This window comes from Argopecten irradians, chromosome 15 (genome assembly GCF_041381155.1).
Source record: "Argopecten irradians isolate NY chromosome 15, Ai_NY, whole genome shotgun sequence".
Lineage (NCBI taxonomy): Eukaryota > Metazoa > Mollusca > Bivalvia > Pectinida > Pectinidae > Argopecten > Argopecten irradians.
The window spans coordinates 8,697,820-8,720,927 of record NC_091148.1 but is presented as its reverse complement, the minus strand read 5'-3'; the positions used below and the strand labels follow the sequence as shown (position 1 = coordinate 8,720,927).

At 35.1% G+C, this 23,108-nt stretch overlaps 1 protein-coding gene across 4 annotated transcripts in view; it reads right to left on the bottom strand.

The window, feature by feature from the left end:
• Nucleotides 1–5,942: 5,942 nt before the first annotated feature.
• Nucleotides 5,943–23,108, bottom strand: part of LOC138309114 (cAMP-dependent protein kinase inhibitor gamma-like) — a 42,357-nt gene continuing 25,191 nt past the window's right edge. For 3 of the 4 annotated variants that reach the window (XM_069250256.1, XM_069250257.1, XM_069250258.1), the window contains exons 2-4: nt 17,369–17,536; nt 7,630–7,801; nt 5,943–6,597 (exon numbers count right to left, since the gene is read on the bottom strand). In XM_069250256.1, coding sequence (XP_069106357.1) covers nt 6,524–6,597; nt 7,630–7,801; nt 17,369–17,377 — 255 coding nt within the window. In that variant the 5' untranslated portion in view covers nt 17,378–17,536 and the 3' untranslated portion in view covers nt 5,943–6,523. Of the gene's footprint in view, nt 6,598–7,629; nt 7,802–9,889; nt 10,014–17,368; nt 17,537–23,108 lie in introns of those variants that run through there. The other variant, XM_069250259.1, reaches the window with a different exon arrangement.

The following is a 23,108-nucleotide window of genomic DNA, read 5'->3' as shown; positions in this document are numbered from 1 at the left end:
CACAATGGATACTTACTCCCAAGGGAGGTAACAATGTAATATGCACAGACGAAATATCGTTGGTAGGTTGTTCTTGGTCTGGGATTCTGTATAGAAACCAACATGGGTGAGAATTGGTCATACTGTAGATTCTTGGGTACAGAACACTTTCTAAGCTAGTCATATAATGTATTCTAGGGAATGATTGCTTTGGAATAATAGTATCATTTGTTTTAAAATAAGTTGTTTTTTTCATAATGTTATAGCTCATATTGTTATAAAATTGTGTATGACTTTGTATGTTTTTTCCCCCTAATATTTTGCAAATTGCTAATAAATGCTTAACACAGTCTAATTAAAATTAGATCTTCTATGTGTCGCTCCCCATAGACCGTCTGCTCGTAGAAAATCCAATTTTAATTAAATTGATGCTTAAAAATGTCTTGTAACATATGTTGTTTTGTTATTTTATTCAAATAAATATGTATTGTGTATCATTTTTGTTGACCGATACATTTCACCTAAATACATCTTACCGTATTCAACCAAATAAGTACCCCTCTCCCTTTTGAGGCCTCAATTTCAATTACCAATTAAGGCATACATATTAATAAAGACCCAAACTATCAAAACTGTATAGGTTTGCATTTTGCTTTGCAGTAATTTCGTCTTATTAAAAAGCACCTTTTCAATTTTTCAATTTTTTTAACACCCAGGGTGCTTATTTGGTCGAATACAATAATTGATGTTGTTGATGTATGGTGGTCCCATCATCAGGCGAGTTCTCCTTCCTTGATTGTTCCGGCACTGTCTGTCTACAATCCAGAATATGGAATATGTTTATGGTCATTTTAAACATTTGTGTTTTTACTCATGTAATGTAAAGATCCTCTATTTTGCAACTAATTGTAGATACAACTCTTTTAAATTTAAACAAGAGGCTGAGGGGCCTTAATGGTCATCTGACAATCTTGGCAACAGTAATACATGTATAGTAAATTAATTCAATATGGTGTCATGGTGGTAATCTTTGATTTGGGATCAACTCGAAATTTAAAAACACTATGTTGAAACCATGTCAGGATAATTTCAAGCATGTTTTTTTTGATTTTGGATCAACCTAAAAAATAACAACACTTTGTCAGGATCATGTCAGGATCATTTTAGCCATATCCCACAGGTAGAACTTGAGAAGAAGTTCAAAATGTGTTTTCCAGATGGCGGCTGTGGGGGCCATTATACATTTTGAATCAATCTGAAAAATAATTACACTATGTCAGAACCATGTCTGGATCCTCAAAATGTGAAACTTTAACACCTGGCGGCTTTAAAAGCTCATTGGGTCAGATGACTTAAAAATCACACAAATACAAAGTTGCAAATGTTCTTCAATCTTTATTATGCTATTCTTAAAGTCTTGTTGTAAAAATACATTTGAATATTTAAATGATAAAATTAAATCAGGAATCTTGAGATGTGCATCACAAAAACATTCCAACCATCTATAAATCAAAATCTGTACAGATCGCAATGTGAACAATTCAGTATCATGTTCTTTTTAAATGTGAAAACTACCGTATTCAGACCAACTCCCACCTAAAATTTCATAATGAACTTGTCAAGTCTTTGATTTAGAAGAGTCTAAATATATTTGCAGGGATATAAAGAATTCAGTATAATTTTTTTCCGATGTGAAAAATACCATATTCAGTCTTAATATTACATTTAACATTATAGTAAATACAAATACAGTCTGACACATAACCATTGATCACATCAGTTGACACATAATCACCCCTAAAGACACATTTGAACTTTTCTAAAACTAAAGCTGGAACAGTTCATTATAGAATATCAGGGGTAAATCATCCGCGTTTAACTTCTTAACCCCTGAAATTTCATAATAGACTGGTCTAGTCTTTGATTCAGAAGAGTATAAAAGTGTCTTCAGGGGTGAATGAATTAATGTCTCCGGTTTTATCAGCAGCGCATTTCCTTTTCTGCCTGGACAACACAGCACCTGATTTCTGTACTTTCCATGAACAATTTAACCTGCCTTAGTAATAGTGACCACCTCATATAATGACCACCTGCTCATTAAGACCACTTCCTTGGGGTCCTAAATGGCCATTTACCGTCACCAACTTTTGTGGATATTAAATTTTCGGGTTTACTGGTTCCAAACATTTTTGTGGAGATTGAGTTTCACGGATTAAAACTTGAATGGAAATATCTTTAAATTGAATTCCATAGCGCAAAAATTCTGAGAGATATCAATTTGCGACTAAAGTTTTGCAAACTTACCTTGATCACGAAATTTGCGAAAATAAATTTCACACAAAAGACAGTTGGTTTATAGTATAATACAATTGAACCTGTGTATAAAGATCACCTTACTATATAGACCACAAATCTATTGTCCTTAGGTTGGTCTTTATAGACAGGTTTGATTACTGGTACATCTAATGAATGATATTTTTCAATGTTACATTTGTTGGTTTCTTGTATATATAAATATACCGTAAACGGTTTACATTGCACAAGAATATCGTAAAAAATTGTCAGTATACAATTTCCCATTAAGCTTACATCATCTGGATCTCCAGACATTTATATGCACTCCTGCTTAGAATATACTGTAGGATTTCTCTTTAATACTGTATAATATGTGACTAGATAAACCTTTGTTATATTGACTTGACCTTTTTATTTATATATACAAGGCTTTTTTTCTTCCTTTTTATTTCCGTTGCAGTTGGAAACTCACGAGTCATTGCTCTATCATCACAAATGATAGAGCGGTGACTCTGCAGTTTCTGACGATGCATTTCTACAAATTACCGTAAATTGGGATATTTTTGTGTTGAGAAATTTTGGCATTTTTGTATCAAAATAGGGTGGTTAAATTTTGGCATGTTTAAATTTGGCGTTTTTCTAAATTCTGTAATTGGCCTGTAACTCTTATATGAACAAAAGATAAAAAAAATCAGAATTACAACTAACAATTCAATGGTCCATTTGTTACATAGATCTTTCAATAAGGAAAAACTGATGTGTTTTAGTTTGAAGCCATATTAATACTAAGACAACCCTTTTAAATGTTAGCCTTAATAGAAATGATGACTGATCACATACCTCAATATGTGTTTTCACAAAAAATAGAAGTTGCACAACTACCGTAAATACACAGTCAAATTTCGGTGTGTTGAATTTTGGCGCTTTCGTGTCAAACACCAAACAAGCCAAATAGGACTACATCCAAAATATCCCAATTTATTGTAATTAAATGTGTGTCTGTTGCTGTATATGATAACAATATTATCACAAAATCCCCTTTCAACCTTATAATAGCAACATTAAAAGATTAGCATATGATGGCCATATATGGTAATGCTGCCATATATGGTAATGTTGGTAATTTATGGTAAATACTAAACATACATTGTATACAGTAAATGTTAGCCATATATGGCAAATGCTGACCATATATGGTAAATACTAGCCATATATGGTAACATGGCCATATATGGTAAGTGTTAGCCATAAATGGTAAATGCTGACCATATATGGTAAATGTTAGTCATAAATGGTAAAGTGGCCAATATAAATACTAGCCATATATGGTAATACAGTCATATATGGTAATGCTGTATATGGTGAGTAAACAATACATACCGTATTTAAGCCAATATGCACTCAGGCCATGAAAATAATTGAAGGAAATATGACAGCACTTAACACGACTAAATTTGGACAAAACTTTCAAAACTTTATTGAACTAAGTAAGCTTTCAATCGATTTGCAAAATAAATAAAGAAACTGTTGGATGTCTGCGTTTACTCTGATGTAATTGAAATTGAGGCTTCAAAAAAGAGAGAGGGGCGTTTATTGGATCATTACGGTAATAGAGTTAGTATTTGCCATGCAAGATTCAGATGCACACAAACTTTAAACTCTTCTTAAATGTAGTTTTAGTCATCAGATTATATTTGAAGAAATTAAGCAAAACAACAAACTAAACTGTATTACGGTAATGTATATGGGGGTGATAATTTCACGTTTTTACAGGCTATTGATGTGGTCGTGAAAAATTTCCTAAACGAAATTATAAGTCTGTGTAAATCATAATTATCAATGTATAAAATAATTACCAAACTTTGAAAATTTAATTCAATAAAATAAATTTTCTGGTTTTAAGCCAATATTGCTGATTTTTTAAACAGCAAAAATACTAAGCTATACGTACAGTATATAATAAACTACAATTTGCCATGTGGGTTTCATTCAAATAGTAAATTTATGTATAGTTAATAAATTTTCAGGAAAATATGTAAAATAATACAACTTCACAGGTATCATACGAAATATAATCAAAACTGTATCAAAAGATTCAAGTGTTCTCTTGATGTGAATGAAATCAAAAGTTAAAAAAAATGCCCACTCAAATCTTCAACTTGTCATTCATATTGATCTAAGTGACATCACTATGTTTTTTATGCAATTCTGTAAACGTGGATATATATTTTCCTGAATGATAATTTTTTTTCATGATTTGTAAAAGTAAATATTTCATATTGGGTATTATTTTCACGATGTATTAAACTTCATTCCTTTGGTAATACAGTTTACATATTCATAAAATTTTTGCGTTGAAAACGCCTTTCCTTATTTAGAGTACCATCCATACCAAGAATAATACAAACAAAACTTTCATTATAAACAGAGTCTAAATACAAATTTCTCTAATTACCAAAAGCACTAGTTGTAACAAAAAACAGACAATCATTATTTAAAAAATTTCAATGACATAAAAATTGCAAAGAAATGCAGAAAAAAGTTGAATAATTCTAATTAATGATAAAGTATTAATGACAAAAATGTTAAAAATCTTAACATTATGCTATTTGGTGTCTACAACTGCATTTGTGATATTTTCAAAAATTGACTGTCAAAGTTTTAAGGATCAAATATGAAAAAAAAATAGTTTTGTTGTATTGAAAAGAGGCCTTTTTACACATAAAATATAATAATTTTGTCATCTTTTTAAATGAATGAAAAGAAACCTTCATAGAAATTTATCTATCCCCATTAACCTCATCTGATTCTAATCAAAGTCTTTTATTCTGCACCACTATATGAGCGTCTATAGTGCGCTCCAATACAAGAACTTTTAAGACAAATATAAGAATCTCCCATCAAGAAAGAAATGTCAGCAAAAATAAATTACGGTATATATGGGCGTATAATGCACACTTTTCCATATATTTACAAGTGAAAAATACGGTACGCACTATTCGGTCTTTGCATATTACAGAGTAAGCTCCCTTGCGGGTAGGTATCGATTATTACGTCATTATTTTGTGAGTGCAATTCACGTCATTTTCTTCAAAAAGTATGACTTTAAGCTCGCAAACACATGACGTCACTACCCGCAAGTGCAGATAACTCTGTAATATGTAAATGCATAATACGCAGTTACAAGCCATGGCCATGGTCATGGTCATGATCAATTAGTGACCATCAGGTTTTAATATTCAGTAATATGTTTTACAAGTTCTCATGACAAGATAGGGCTATGATTAAAGATGCTCCACCGCCGACAAAGCATAAATGGCATTCTTCATTTGAACAATAATTGGTGTTTAATCATATATATATATGTCTAATTAACACAAAAAATAATTTAAAATAATTTATTTCGCCTTTGGTGCATGCGCAACCAGTACTTCCTTCCATATAGGATATAGTGACACAGATTTTTTTCTGGATGCAATTAACTATTTTTCATATTTTTAACAAGAAGTAAAATTAGAAGCTCAAACTTTTCAATGGTGGTAATGGTGTAAATTAAGTAACTTTTGTAAATGAAGAAAAATACTAAATCGTCTGCTCCTGTTTTTGATAGTGAAAAAATACCATTTGTCAGCGGTGGAGCATCTTTAAATTAAAAATTAAAATATCACTGGAAGATTCAACCTTTAATTCCTTGACAGTTGGTTTTGTGAACACATGTGTTTATGACTGGACACCTGTTACAATCATGAATCTGTACAATGTACATCAAAAGAAAATGAGTGACATGACAAAATGGCTGCTACCAGAATGATGATCGACCTTAATATTTATGGATTTATGAAGTACAAAAAGCAGATAGAAATATAACACTGTTTCATAATAATAAATACATTATTTCATGATATGGGTTAAGAATATAAACAAATGAACACTTATAGTCGAGAATGTATAAATCTGTTCATGCTTAAAAATCACTGAGCCGAGTCTGGCGTATGTTAATTAGGCTGTCATGATCACATAGTGTCCTGTTGCTATGCAACAAAAATATTCTCAGAGGATTTCCGAATCCAAAAAGCTGAACACACTTGAAATCAACCGAGCTGATATCCGTCTAGAGAAATCTTCACTCCATGCTAAAAGTCTAATGCTAAGCTACAGCAGTTCGTCCGTCTGCTTTTCCAGTCACATTGAAGCTTCAACATTCCTATAATTTCATCCGAAGACAGTGGCGATCAGTTGACCTTTAAGCCTATGACCCTTGACCCTGCCCACTGGCTCCAGGTGGTTCCTCCTGTTGGGGTTTTGTTTGACTGGAAGATGAATCTGAAAAAAATAATTAACAAAAAAACTTTTGATTTATTACATCACGACAGTTCTCCAGATAATTTTTGTATCAAGGAAGTACTGTAAACAAACTTTTATTCGTGTGCGATTTATTTTCGCGAATTTTGCAATCGACTTAAATTCAAAAAAGTTAATCTCTGAGAATCATGATCGATATGACTTACCATACTACATGTATAACAGGTATGTAATCTGTTCCGCGAAAGTTAATCTACACGAACTGGTTTTGAATCGAAGTTCGCGAAATTTAATAGCCGCGAATAAAAGTTGGTTTACAGTACCTTATTATTATTTTTTTTTCAAGATGGAGTAAATACGAGATAAAGTGTGAACACATTACGAAAACCGTCAAATAATGGTTCACAGTTAAAGTATTTGCAGTTGTATTATATAGCAGTAAATTGAACTCTTAAAAATTCTACAAAGGTACATGATGATAAAAGACTTCAAAGACTGTTTGTACATACAAGTTTGTCTATAGTGAAGTTATTGTAAATATCACCTTTCAATAGTTCAGACAGATTTCCGAGATGAACCATTAATTTCAAGAAAAATCCTTACTTTCCATGATATGGAAACACAATATTATTGTATTGATAATGTCAAAGGTCGGAGTATTTGGTACTTTCGATTGCAGAAACTAAAGTATTTAGTTCTTAAGTCCCTTTATCTGGAGAATTGATTAATATATTATACCTACATGTGTACAATTAAACACATAATCATACATGATCATCAGATAATTCGTTCACTCCATCACCCCTGAAGACACATTTAAACTCTTCTATAAACTAAAGCTGGAACAGTTCATTACAGAATTTCAGGGGTGAATGACCTAGTGAAAATGGCCTTTACGTTTTCCCATGTCTGAATAGTCCAACACTCCATAATGTCTGGCTAAATTCACCTTCTTTAATACTTCTGTTGCATAACAAAACATTTCTTTATAAAGATTTTTAAAATGGAAGAAAAACTACATGTATATAATTCACAGACAGAGGATAATGTTACCATGACAACTGAGTTTGTCCATGTCAAATGTGATGGGTGCTGTGGAGACTGCACTGTTCTGATCTTCCTGTATATCAGCCAGAGCGTTACGACGCCCTGTACGGCCTGTGTTGACAAAATCCTCCATGTGGCTGCACTCTACTTCTGTCATCGTCTTAGCTTCCGCCGAACTCTGTAACATATTAGAAAATGTCATGTATTCATGTCAAATGGATGACATTAGGAATACTATCAGTTAAAACAATATTGGCACTGGGTCCCAACACTTGTGCACAATTTGTAGTGTTCTTCAGTAAAATTACAGAAATATTCTGTTGATAATTGTTATACAAGAACTGTTAAGCCAATGGTTAACTACCACTGTAATAATGCCCCTCCCCCCTCCCACCTCCCAGAGGCTGCAGTGGCTAAGCGGTTAAGATGTCCCAACTTATCACCACAAGGCCTTAGAGGCCTCCACCTCTAGGTCATATGTCCAAATCCCATGTGGGACAGCTATCTGCCAGGTACTGACTTTGGTGGGTGTTTTTTTTCTCTGGGAACTACGATTTTCTTCACCAACAAATCTTGTGGCATGTCCATAGATGACCCTGGACTTCAGGATGTAAAACTAAACGAACCCACAAACCCAACAAACCCCTCCCCCACCCCACCCAATTATTTAATACCATGGCAACAAGATATTGCTCTATCATGTTTCCATGGAAACTGTTATTGTCATGAAGCATGTCCATATGAGGTGCCAAATTATTGAGACATCTATTCCGTCTTTGCATATTACAGAGTTAGCTCCCTTGCCGGTAGGATATCGATTGTTACATCATTATTTTGTGAGCGTAATTCACGCCGTTTTTCTTCGAAACGTATGACGTTACGCTCCAAACACATGACGTCACAATCAATACCTACCCGCAAGTGCAGATAACTATGTAATTTGCAAATTAGGAACATGTTACAACACATTGACCATAATGCTAAAAAGCATAATGTCAATGTGATGTTACTCAACATCACAGAAAATTTGCTTCCTAAAAATGTCAAAGTTTTGAAATCTTCAACTTGCCTTTAAGCATGCTAGATTTTAACATTTACTTGCTTGAACACAAATTTTATTCCGATCTAAATATTTCAACATCTTCTTAGACTTATATAGTCATTAACATCAGATCAATTAAAGCTACAAAATGGTAACATTGCTAGGAGATCTGAGTCAGAGCTACTCCGATTACAATACTCAATAATTACACACTCCCGGGCATTGATAGTGACTCTGACCCGGCAGTAAAGAATTGACCACCTCTACGCTGTCTGATGATGACCATACTCATCTAGGCTGTTCCCAGTCATTAAAGAGAATTGTAGCCACTGCTGATCAGAGGAGATCATTTAACCAGATCTAATTATATTTTTATAGTAAAGCCAATTATGAGACGAATGGTTGAGACTCGCTGATAATCCTCTATTTATGATCATTGATTTGTAAATTCAGAAGTTGGGCATATTGACTAACAAATATTGGTATTGTAAATCCAGTCACTGTATGCGCTGTGTTAACCCTTTCACCACTGTAGGCCATAATGGACTCATCCAGATCAATTGATGGTGGAGTCTACTAAAGTTACATAGAGGTGAAAGAGTTAACTTGAGTTTCGAGTGGTAAAATTGGTGGTGTCTCCGTCTCCATATATCATGTCATGGAAATCATAAAATGTAATAGGTCTTTCCATATTTGAAAGTTAATTGATTCTAACATATCAATTAAATAGAGGCCGCGGTGGCAGAGTGTTTCAAGATGTCTCAAACCACAAGCCCTCAACCTCTGGTTCGTGGATGCTAGTCGGTGGTTTTTCACCGGGTACTCCAGCTTTCCTCCACCAACATACCTGGCACTTTCTTATCTGACCCTGGCTGTTGATAGGACGTTAAACTGTAATAAAGCCCCTACCATATCTGTGATTAAAGAATCCTTTAGTAATTCTGCAGTCAGTTAAACCCCCTTATAGACACCTTCTTCAGGTTGGGACCTGACATTTATTATAAAACTAACAATTATTCCTTCCCTATAACTTTCTATCGGAGAAATAACATGCATGTTAAAAGAAAACAGTCATCAATATCACAAAAAGTACATGGGTAATTGAAATATAAAAAGCCAACAATTCTGAGTGAGTACGATAAGTTATTTCTGTGAATTTCGTGATTCAATAAATTCAAATAGCATATAAAAAGAAGGAAATGAGTAAGATCTGAAGCAACATACCTGCACCAGGTAACTAGTGTAGCCAGGCTATGATAATGTGAATCCTGCGGATACTGATACAGGTAAAACATAGCTCACCTGTCAATGTACACCTGTACAGGTAAGCTGCCATTACATGTCTAAATCATTGATACGTTTAAACAGACACCGCTGACTCAGAAAATTCCAATGTCATGATGCCCTATACATTATTGAAGTTAACTATATATTTACGATCAAAGAGTTCTCTGAAAACAATAGATTGTAAGTGTACTAGAATTATGACATTTCCATTTTCCTGAACTCAAAACAAAATTACGATCTTTAAAAACAATATATGATATTATTTCTGACATTTCCATTTTCCTGAACTCAAAACAAAATTACGATCTTTAAAACAATATATGATATTAGACATTTCCATTTTCCTGAACTCAAAACAAAATTACGATCTTAAAAACAATATATGATATATCAAAAGACAATATTTACATTGCCACAGCACAGTACACACCTATATGGTGCTACTTCATTTTTAAAAAACTGACAAACCATACATTCATTCAAAAACTATGTCTTTTTGTGTCCACTATACTGTATATTTATGTAGTCTAACTTCTACTGAAAGCTTATGTTTTTTTTCAAGTGAAAGTATCAACGTTCAGAAAATTTATTTGTGTCTGTTATATGGAAATTTACTTACTAAATTTAGTGTCCGCTGTATGCATTGAGGAGGTGTCCGCTATATACATGACATTTATATAGTGATATTTTGTTGGGGATTCCTAGCACTGTCCGTTATGGACTGGTGTCCGCTATACTATAAGAGGTGTCCGCTATTGCAGGTTTGACTGTACTAAAGAGGATTGCAGCTTTTCAGTTTTCAATAAGTCTCTGATTCTATCTAAGATACAAATGTCAAATCATCGGTTCTGATCGAGACATTATGCCTGTCCTCTAAATATCTGTATTTGACCCAATAATTGCCCACATCCCTATAAGCGCCCCTCGCCCTTTTCATTCCTCAATTTCAATTGTCCAGGCATAAAGACTAAAATTGTCAAAACTGTATAGGTTTACACTTTGCTTTGCAGTAATTTAAACTTGTTAATTATCTATAAGCATCTTTATAATTTTTTTTTTTTTAAAGCCCTCGGCGTTTAATTATTGGTTAGAGTATGATAATCTGTGTGTGTTTTATGGTAGATTAATTGCTAATTAATTAGATTAACGATGGTTGACCTTGCTGGTAATAGCAGATCAATATCCTTGTTCAAAATATATACGGTTAACCTTTAGTTAGTTCAAACGAAATTAAATAAATATTGATGGACCAGTTCAATTTATCCGAAAAAATAAACTCCAGGAAAAAATTGTGAGTTTGAACCATCCGAGGTGAAATTGATAAACAAGAGGCCCAGAGGGCCTGTATCGCTCACCTGGTTTGAATGCCAAGAAATGTTCTGAATACAAGTTCATGGTTTCTTTTCTGAAGGAATTTTAATATTAACCTCTAAATCCCCTATTGGGCCCCACCCCTCCTGCCCCCAGGGGGTCAGAGCCAAAATTTATACAAGTTCTGTTCCCCTTCCCCCAAGGATGTTTATGGCCAAATTTGGTCACAATCCAAGCAAAACTCTAGGACAAGAAGCGATTTATAGGATTTACCTCTATTTCCCCTATTGGGCCCCACCCCTCCTGCCCCCGGGGGGCCAGAGCCAAAATTTATACAAGTTCTGTTCCCCTTCCCCCGAGGATGTTTGTGGCCAAATTTGGTTACATTCCATGCAGAACTCTATGACTAGTAGCGATTTAAAGGATTTACCTCTATTTCCCCTATTGGGCCCCACCCCTCCTGCCCCCAGGGGGTCAGAGCCAAAATTTATACAAGTTCTGTTCCCATTCCCCCAAGGATGTTTATAGCCAAATTTGGTTACAATTCATGTAGAACTCTATGACTAGTAGCGATTTAAAGGATTTACCTCTATTTCCCCTATTGGGCCCCGCCCCTCCTGCCCCCGGGGGGTCAGAGCCAAAATTCATACAAGTTCTGTTCCCCTTCCCCCAAGGATGTTTGTGGCCAAATTTGGTTACATTCCATTCAGAACTCTATGACTAGTAGCGATTTAAAGGATTTACCTCTATTTCCCCTATTGGGCTCCGCCCCTCCTGCCCCCGGGGGACCAGAGCCAAAATTTATACAATTTCTGTTCCCCTTCCCCCAAGGATGTTTGTGGCTATTTTTTGGTTACAATCCATGCAGAACTCTAGGACAAGTAGCGTTTTAAAGGATTTACCTCTATTTCCCCTATTGGGCCCCGCCCCTCCTGCCCCCGGGGGGTCAGAGCCAAAATTTAAACAAGTTCTGTTCCCCCTCCCCCAAGGATGGTTGTGACCAAATTTGGTTACAATCCATGCAGAACTCTATGACTAGTAGCGATTTAAAGGAAATGTTGACGGACAGACGGACGGACAGACGGACGGACGGACGGACGGGACGGACGGACGGACGACGGACGAAGGACGACAGACGCCGCGCCATGACATAAGCTTACCGGCCCTTCGGGCCAGGTGAGCTAAAAATCAGTTTGAGTACCGACATATAGCTGCCATTAAACAATATAAAATATTATATAAAATATATATATACAGGGGCAGATAACTCTTTTATAGGCAAATTAAGACACCTAGAATAAACAATTGTATTACATATCAAAACTGTTGACATATTACTTAAATATTAGAGTAATAATTCATATCTCAATAATTATCTTATCACTACAATTGGAAGAGGAGATAATTATTTGAATATCAATTTTCATTATATAGATATATTCTGTATTTGCATATTACAGAGTTATCTGCCCTTGCAGGTAGATATTGATTGTGACATCATGTGTTTGAGAGCGAAACATCATACTTTTCGGAGAAAACGACGTGAATTGCGCTCACAAAATAATGACGTAACAATCGATACCTACCCGCAAGGGAGCTAACTCTGTATTATGCAAAGACGGAATACTTTAGCAAATGACAATGTGTAACTCATGTTTATTTCTTGAATGTGGTGAAAGACTGAGAATCAAGAAGGCCGGCCGGGTCACCTGAACTTCACATATGGTAGTCCTATTGCCCACCAAGTAAAATAAATATTGTATTTGACCAAATAAGTGCCATGTCCCTGTAAACGCCCCACCCCCTACTGGAGGCCTCAATTTCAATTGCCCATGCATAAACAATGACCAAAACTACGCAAAACTTTATAGATTTGCATATTTTTAGCATCTTATCAGCACCTTTTCATTTTTTAAATTTCTAAATGCCCTGGGCGCTTATTGGGTCGAATACGGTAACTAGGATCTACTTCTGAGCTTACAGCCAAACCTCATATATCATATATTAAAAAAAATCACCAGTCTCACCTGTTGGAACCAAACTTGTAATCTCCCAATTGAAAATCAAAAGCTATAATGTGAACCCCTAACATCCTGTCATGTAAACACGAATCACAATAGGTCATGTTTATAATGTCTTGTATACAATGAGATTTATAAAGCTTAAGCCTTATAACTTGATATTATCTCAGTCCACCCTGCATGGGCCTATTTCTCCTGTGATTTATATACTTTTGTATATTTTTATTCCTTACCTGTGTTATTTCAGAATTTTATTTTCACCGGGAAAAGGCTCATAATTCTACTCTGATTTTAAACCATGTTAAGCCAGTGTAAAGCTATGTGTTTATAGACTATTTTATTTCTATTTCTTACCTGTGTGAATTCAAAATTTCTTTTTCCCTGAAGAAGGTACTTAATTTCAAATACCAAACCCTATAAAGTTTTTTGCATTTATATAGTGCCATATTAGCTCATTTCTATTCAAAATTTACCAAGTGTGTATTCAAAAAAAAGTCATTTAGTATGGAATTATTGACATTTTGGACACTCATGCCCTATCCAGTTTGCAGAAGGGATTCGTTCACTCATAACAGTCATTGAGCGCACTTTTGCTTGGGTGTCAGCCCCATCATTTTGCACAATTTTTGAATCACATCACCTATAAAGGATGCTGAATAATGGGTTATAACCATACTTTAGTTGTCAATTATGGTAAATAGCCAAATTGGCCCCTTTTGACCCCAGCCCTCAGATTTGTACAATTTTGCCACCCTGTAAGGAACGCTACCATTGCTTTATGGGTGCTTTCCCAGCTTGGTTTCAGAGAAGAAGTGCGTTTATATGGTAATTTGACAATTTGTTTTGTAATCCCTAATCCTAATATATGATACACATTGGCATTATGGAGTGCATTCGCTCATTTCTATTCTTTACCTGTGTGTTTTGAATCCTCCACCCTAATAAGGATGCTACCATTGCAGTATGGGTTATATACATAGAGGTAGAAGGTCGTTTATATGAAAATAGCAAGGCCCCCCCGGGGGTCAGACATCATTTGTTTATAAAGCTGCACTTTTTTCAGGAAGATGTCGTTCTTATATGAAATAGCCAAATTTGACATTTGCTGCCTCAGGCCCCCGACGAGAAGGTTTTGTACAATTTTGGAATCCCCACCACTAATAACAGATGGCTTCCATTTTGCATTATGAGTGCTATCTCATTACAGAGAAGAAGTGTTTATACCAAATTGACCACCCCGATCATGTTGCTTTGCCATATCCTCTGATTTCAACATACTGAGAAATAAATTCTCCCGCACTCTGATTTTGTAGCCAAATATGGATGCTACCAGCAAGATGTTATATCCATGCTTAGTAGAGTGAAGTCGTTTATATGGAAATATTGAATTTGACCCCGCACCCTCAGGCCCCCGGGGTGGTCATTTCTATTGAATCTTTACCAATGTGGGTGAATTTGAGTTCAAAAGAAGTTTTATTTAGCCAAATTACTCAAAGCCAAGTTCTGAGTTCACTCCTATCATTTGTACAATCATTAGTAATAAATGCTGCTAACTGATTTGTTTGAACGGACGGCCGGCGACAACCAAAACTATGGCCATAGAGCAAACTGGTGGAAGCTTACATGCTAACTGATTTTACAAAATTACATGTAATTTTACAGATGAACATTACCAGATGAACACTCAGAAATGAAATTTGTCAATTCAATCATTTCTAATTAACAAATATAAGCATCATTATTTTTCTACTGGGTCTGTTTACACCGAGCTTTGAAACTTTGTCTCCATATAATGATCGAAAATAATGAAGTCATCAGAAGTCTATTAACAAACACGAAGCCTGTAGCGTTGTCGAACATTGTTTTAACTGAGAAACATTTCAGATAATCAATTTGGACAGAACAGAGCCACATAAATATTGATGCATTTTACTGTTCCTCAGTGAAATCGTTCCAGTCTCGGTTTATTGCTACAAAAATATTGAACGTCATCAAAGCAAGGTCAACAGAGGTGTAAAATTCCCCTATTTGGATATAATTTGCACACAGAGATGGTTAAAGGGACTGCAGTGGTTAAGGTGTCTGACTAATGCTTGTAAATAACAAATCATTAAAACATGGTAAATCAGTACATTGAGAAATGGTCTGGTCTGCATCAGTCAATTGAGAAATGAACTGGTCTGCATCAGTCAATTGAGAAATGAACTGGTCTGCATCAGTCAATTGAGAAATGAACTGGGAAATGATGGTCTGCATCAGTTAATTGAGAAATGAACTGGTCTGCATCAGTCAATTGAGAAATGAACTGGTCTGCATCAGTCAATTGAGAAATGAACTGGTCTGCATCAGTCAATTGAGAAATGAACTAGTCTACATCAATAAGTGAGAAATGAACTGGTCTGGCATCAGTAAAGGCTATAGAAATGTCTGGCCATAGTTGAATCACTGTGACCATAATACAAGAGATCCCAGAGGGATCTTGGCGCCCACCAAAGAATGATCTATATCTGACAATGGAAAGATGGATCTTTTCTCTATTTTTTAAACTTTTTCAAACATACTACATATAAAATTTGAGACAGATCGCTTCAGTACCTTTTGAGAAATAGCGGTAACAAACTTCAACTATCAAAATCCAAGATGACTCCTTGGCGGTCATCTTGTTGATCAATCGGTCCCAAATCACAATATGCACAACTAGAGCCCTAGGGGAACCTATCTATGAATTTTGAGACAGATCCCTTCAGTACTTTCTGAGAAATAGCGATAACAAACTTTGAATAACAAAATCCAAGATGGCTGCCTGGCGGCCATCTTGTAAACCGATCGGTCTCAAAATGCAATATGCACAACAAGGTCCCTAGGGGAACCTACATATGAAATTTGAGACAGATCCCTTCAGTACTATCTGAGAAATAGCGATAACAAACTTTAACTGTCGAAATCCAAGATGGCGGCCTGGCAGCCATCTTGTTCACCATGTGAAGTTTGAACAAAATCCCTTCAGTAGTTCTCAACAAATATCGATAACAAACTTCAACTGCCAAAATCAAAGATGGCTGCCTAGCATTGTTTACGGACGGACGACGGACGACGGACGGCAGACGACGGACCACAGACGCAGGGCGATTTGAATAGCCCACCATCATCTAGCCCACCATCTGATGATGGTGGGCTAAAAATGAATATTTCAGTTTAGTACCTTCATTCTTGGTCAATTGTAATTAATGTTCCGTCCAAACTATGTAGGTCAATCTAGACCTATTCCTTATATCAAGATCAGCTATATTTAGCCATGACCTTTATCTGTTCCCACCTACAGATGGATGGGCTATCAATGGTACAGATGGCTAGATACTGGATCTAATGAATACATAGTCTGTAAAAATGGTTTCTCCTAGCTAAAATACAGTCAATGACAAACAGCAAATGACAAACAGTACTCCACAATCTGTCCAGAGAGTTGGCCTCCCATCTCCCTGTCAACACAGCTGAATGTTTATATTTCTCCCCGAGCCTTTGCATAGTGTGTGGATCCAGAACTTATTTATCCCTGAAGACACATTTGAACCCTTCCATTTCAAAAGCTGGAACAGTCCATTATGGAATTTTAGGGGTGAATGACTTAAGCTGCTGTAGGTACAATCAATGCAAATGTTTTAAGTTTAGGCGGATGTTATCTTTGTTTTTTTGTGGGTTTTTTTTTGTAGTTTTTTTTTCTTTCAGAATGACATTCCTGGATGTCTTTTTACTGCAAAGTAATTTTAAGGTATTTGTGGTTGCACAATTGATGGTTTCGAGAATGAAGATTTTTTTATCTCATTCATTTAGCAATTTGAATCACAGTATATAGTAGTTACATGTTTCAGAGTCACTTCCCTTACCGATAGATATCCATATTGTGACGTCATTGTTTTGGGAGCATCATTTTCTCTAAAATATGTTATGTTACACACGCAAACACATGACATCACAATCAATACCAACCAGCAAGGGCAGATAACTCTGTAATATCCAAATACAGAATACAAAACATTATATACCTGTATACAAACACTGGATAAAAACTTTGTTTCCTACGCACCTTTTCCATACAATATCTGACTGCCTCTGTCTGTTACACTGACCAAGGGATAAGAATGTCCATATCTCAGTATTTCATCGACGACTCCAGCTGTGATGAAAAGGGGAATGACTCTGTGATGTAAGAGTGTACGCTGCACTTGTTAAATATTTTCTCAGGTAATCACAACTGAAATAGACAAAAGTAAACAGACAATTAAGAAAACAATTTATAAATGTAAATACCTGTAATCCTATGTACACAAAATCATACAATAGGCTACCAAGTGGGTTTTTTTTCAGCCTGATTTGGGGCCGAAATTCGGCCCCATTCCCCATGGCAAATCCTCTTAATTTTTCCTAATTCAAGCCTTAAATTTCCCAAAATCAAAGTTTATTGAAGATTATCCAAAAACATTGCATGCACTTAGTTGGCTAAGTCTTTAAATATTTGTGAATTGGCTTCAGAAAAGTAGCAAACTACACTGGAAATAAAAAGTCGTATTTGTTATGCTTTATTTCATATTTCATAATTTTTCCCAAATCTTGGATTTGTGGCACATTTTCCCAAATTCAAAGTCACGGGCCCCATTCCCAAAGGAGTGAGAAAAAGCTCTGGCTACCTATGAAGTTATCATACCGTCTTCTCCATAATTACTACACTCTCTATAAGCAAACATCCCCTCTGATCTTCTGGAGAAAGACTCTGGATACCTGAGTTGAAGTTACCGGGTACATAAACACCCATCATCCCAAGGTATAAACAATGTTTTACAGTTTTTCACAAGTGAATCACAACATAATAATGTATCTCAAAGGATAAAAGGCATATTATGCATGTTTATTGTAACAGATCAATGTGCCTCATTGAGTACAGAAAAAAATAAAATATGGATTTCTTAAGAAGTCATTTTTGTTCCCTAATTAATAAGCACTCATTTTGTTACAATTTTTTAAGCATCCTGGGCGCTAATTACTATGAATACGGTATCTATATTAATATTATAATACATAGCTTATGGTAACGAGCTGGAACAGGTACAACTGAGTGGTGGGCCAATTATCAATTTTAATTGAAAATTGATCAATTAGTTAAAATCAAGTGATAATTGATTGTGAAATAAGAAAACAAATTATTTCCAGATTAACTGGTCTGACTAGCTGGTTTGTCGATTAGTTCAAAATGAAATCACCTTAGAACAAGAGATCCCAGAGGGATGGCTAATGATATTTCAAAATGAAATCACCTTAAGATGGCAGTCTGGCGGCCATCTTTAAAACAAGGTCATCAAAATGCAATACGCACAACTAGGGCACTAGGGGAACCTACATAAAAAATTTGAGAACAATCCCTTCAGTACTTTCTGAGAAAATAGTGATAGCAAACTATAAACTATCAAAATCCAAGATGGCTGCCTGGCGGCCATACTATTGACCGAACGGTCCCGAAAATGCAATACGCACAACTAGGGCCCAAGGGGAACCTACATATAAAATTTGAGAACAATTCCTTCAGTACTTTCTGAGAAATAGTGGATAACAAACTTTAACTATCAAAATCCAAGATGGCTGCCTGGCAACCATCTTGTTGATCAATTGGTCCCAAAATGCAATATGCACAACAAGAACCCTAGGGTAACCTACAGATGAAATTTGAGACAGATCCCTTCAGTACTTTCTGAGAAATAGCGATAACAAACTTATACTATCAAAATGGCTGCCTAGCGGCCATCTTGTTGACCGATCGGTCCCAAAATGCAAAAATAAGACCTTTCTATGGCACGTGGAGGTTCAATTCATAGTTTGGCAGTTATTGAGGTTATACATATATATACACTTTAAAGAAGGCCCATTAACAGTTTAGATAAGAATTTTGACATGACCATGCAAAGATCTTAACAGGTTGTTTTACCATCAATACAATGACCACAGGGATAAAAGAAAAGACTATCGAACAGTTAATATACATTCTGCATCCTTATCGAAATTTAGTAGAAAATCAACTTGTTGATGCTATCCAATTATTCTAATTAAATAATTAACAATTTTCATTTGATTTCCATGAACAGTACAACCACAGGTTTACCATGCACAAAAAAAAAACCCACTAAAAATACTGATTTTTATTTTATTTTTTTTCGCGTCGTAAACCTATGGTACAATCAATCGGAGCTACTGCCATCAAAAAAGCATGATTTCAAGCTATAATATAATATGTTTGCAGCTGGCATGGAAATGCAATAAAAATTGACAGTAGAAAAATATTCAGAGTAATAAAGACAATTAAGTTAATCATGTTAATTACTTTTAGCAATTACACTGTAACTCTTTCACCCCTATGTAACTTTAGTAGACTCTACCATCAATTGATTTGGATGAGTCCATTATGGCCTACAGTGGTGCAAGGGTTAAATCACAGTACTTCAATTCCAAGCAGATCAAGATAACAGATAGTTATAAAGAAACCAACAAAATAATCACATTACAACTACTGTGCAGATCTTATTTAAGTAGCTATGCCGTGTTTGTCGCAACAATTGCCCCTTCCCTCTTGAAAAATAATATAAACAGTGCTCCTCTTAGCTTTTCAAAACAATTTTCAATTTTCACAACTGTGTGATACTTACAATGATATACAATATCGGCATTGCATCCCACATTACATGAATTTGTGAGTCTTTCACACGTAAATCAAAGAAAGGGTATATGATACAAATGTTTAATGTCAGATTAATGTGAAATTGAGTATGGAAAGAGTTAGAATTTAAAATATGGCTGACTTTTTAAGAGGATTTATGTCCAAAACTTGCATTTTGGTTCCCTTAAGGGCCCCCCCCACTTTATTACAGTCTGTGACGTGAACTTTTTTCACTACTAGTCCTTTGGACTGGTAAACTTCAAAATTTTACTAGGCCGGCTATTTAAACACTAGTCCAAAATGAATATACAGCCGTTTTGCTGCAGTACTTCGGTCATCAATAGTTTACGATTTTTTCCCCGAAGTACACAATTTTTTCCTCAAAGTACGGTCTGAATGCACTCAAAACGTGTTGAAAATGCATTTAACCACTGCAGCAATAGTATTTTAAAACAAATTTAATTGGGCGGGAAGCCACTACAATTAGCATTAGTCTGGCCATAAAATTACTAAGTTGTGGGCATCGGACTAGTGCTTGGAAGTTGTAGACAGTTGTTTTAATAATTTCAAAGCACCCGGAGTTCTAATTATGGTAAATACGGTATACAGCTTGAAGAATCTGTTTCCAATTTACCGTTAAGGATGGTTATGTCAAGTTCAAGTATCTGATCATCCTCAGTCATCCGATAGCTGATAAACATTACATACAAATTGCCTCCTCCCTGAACTGTTTGCTCTAAACGTAACCAAGCATTCCATCTTCCAGGTTAAATATTTAATCAGGCAACAATATCTTGTTTCTCTAAAACATTCCAATCTTGATTGATTGACAAAAAAAAAACAGTTTTAGAAAATGCATTAGAAAATTGTACTTCGGCAAGGTATGTTCAATTTTTTCGGTTAGCTTCATTGATTACTCAGGGTGAGCATTATACTAGTAAGCCAGGCTTCAAAGTTTGAAACTTTAAGAGGGTGGAGTAATTTCAGTTTTTCATTAATAGTAAGATGCTAATTCAACGAATTTAAAGTCCCACACTGCATGTTCTAAAATTGAGAAGCACAGCAAGGGTCAAAATATAGGTCACAGTGACCTTGTTTTGGTATACAACACACTTTCTCACCTAGCTAGCTATAGGTAAAACTTAATATACTAAGTAAGAGATTCTATTTTCAAAGCCTTCTATTATGTACAGTAGAAAGAGCTGGACAAGGTCAATCGGATGGACTGACCGCCACACAGTACAATTAAACCTAATGAGGCCATACAAAAAATATTTGTGTTTCCGGTAACACGACAGAATCTGTAAAATCAGTGCCTAATAAAAAACTTTTAATCAGTTTTGTCCTCAAGCAAACAAATAACAACCTAAATTTTGTTTGGTTTTGCATAAAATCAGGAATTTTGTTACAAATTCTATAAATCAAAAGACACCAATAATCCCCTAGGAATCAAATCCATGTTTTAGATAAGATTGAATAAAGTCTATTTCAGTTTTTCACTGCAAGAAACTGGGATAATGAGAAAAAAATATTTTTTTTTAAATTCCCTACTACCAACCCTTCATTTTTTAAAGGGTGTTACCAGAAACAACAATATTTTTTTATTTGGCCTAAAGTAGACATCCCCAGTTCCTGGCACCGGGGCTTAAATAAACTGGTCTGATTACATATTGATGGCCTGATGCTTAATGATAAGACTTAGTACTTAGTAGACTGTAAGTACTAATATTGTGATCCATAGAAACCTCATGATAAGGTGGTTTTTTTTGTTTTTTTTTCTTGCGGCAGAGTATGCATACATTATACTACAATATAAATATTGTTCGGCTATTTATTTTGACACAGTCTTTTTAGCTCAACTATTTCAAGAGGATTACTTTGCTTGACTGGTTTTACATCCGGATAGGAGGTAGAAGAAAGTCAGAGTACCTGAACAAAAAACCACCAGCCTACGTTCAGTATCTGGTGACAACTGCCCCTTACGAGTTCTAACTCGTGATCCAGAAGTTGTGGGCTTGTGGTAATATGTCTGGTCATCTTGACCATTGGGCTTTAGGTTGGGGAAAACATCTTTTTTTAATTTTTTTTTAAAGTTGTCTTTTAAAGCAAAAATTTCATAATTACAGTAGTAACAGATTAATACCCCAATTTAGGTACCTAAATACTAAATAAATGATACTGAAGTCTGGGTCCTTCAACGCTCTCCCTTCCCCCTCCCCGACCTGATATATATTTTATAAGCCTGATATCTAGTTTCTATATGCCCCTTCTGGTATATAAGTATATTGATTTGTTAAGCCTGTGACTGCACAAAAAAAGATGTATCAGATTTGTAACCAGTATCCCACGCAGCCGTCGTGGACCAGTCACAGATAATGCGATACATCGACAATGTAACAATTACGATTTACAATCCATCATCAAAAATAATCGTTAAATGCGTGTGAATGACCTATACATATATATATGATGGCAAACCAATAACCGGGCACACTCTCAGTGGTAGAAAGAAAATGATGCTGTTTATTATCCCTAAATCAATTCTATAATACAGTAAAACCTGCCTAAGTAACCACCTCTGCATAAAGACCATCTGCTTAATAAGACCATTTTTCTAGGGTATCAAATGACATTTTTTTTTACATATTTCAACTTGTGTATAGTGACCACCTGCTTAATAAGACCATTTCTCTAGGGTATCAAATAATAATAACATATTTCAAATTGAGTACAGAGACCACCTTCTTAATAAAACCAATTTTTCCAGGGTACCAAAAGTTTAAACTCATCACATTTCAACCTGTGTATAATGACCACCTGCTAATAAGGCAATTTTTCTAGAATACCAAACGATTAATTTCAACACATTTCAACCTGCATATAAAGACCACCTGGCTATAAAGACCATTTTCACTCTGTCCCTTTGGGGAGTCATTATAGACAGGTTTCACTGTATGGTACAATTTCTACCACTTTATTCTGTTATGTAAAATATTACAAAGTTCAAAGTGAATTAATTCACAATTGAATTAAAATTGACAATATGTATTATTTGTAAAATTTGAAGAATAAATGTTTTATGTTGGGTGTGATTGTTTGATTTAAAGTCTTTAGACAGCCAGGG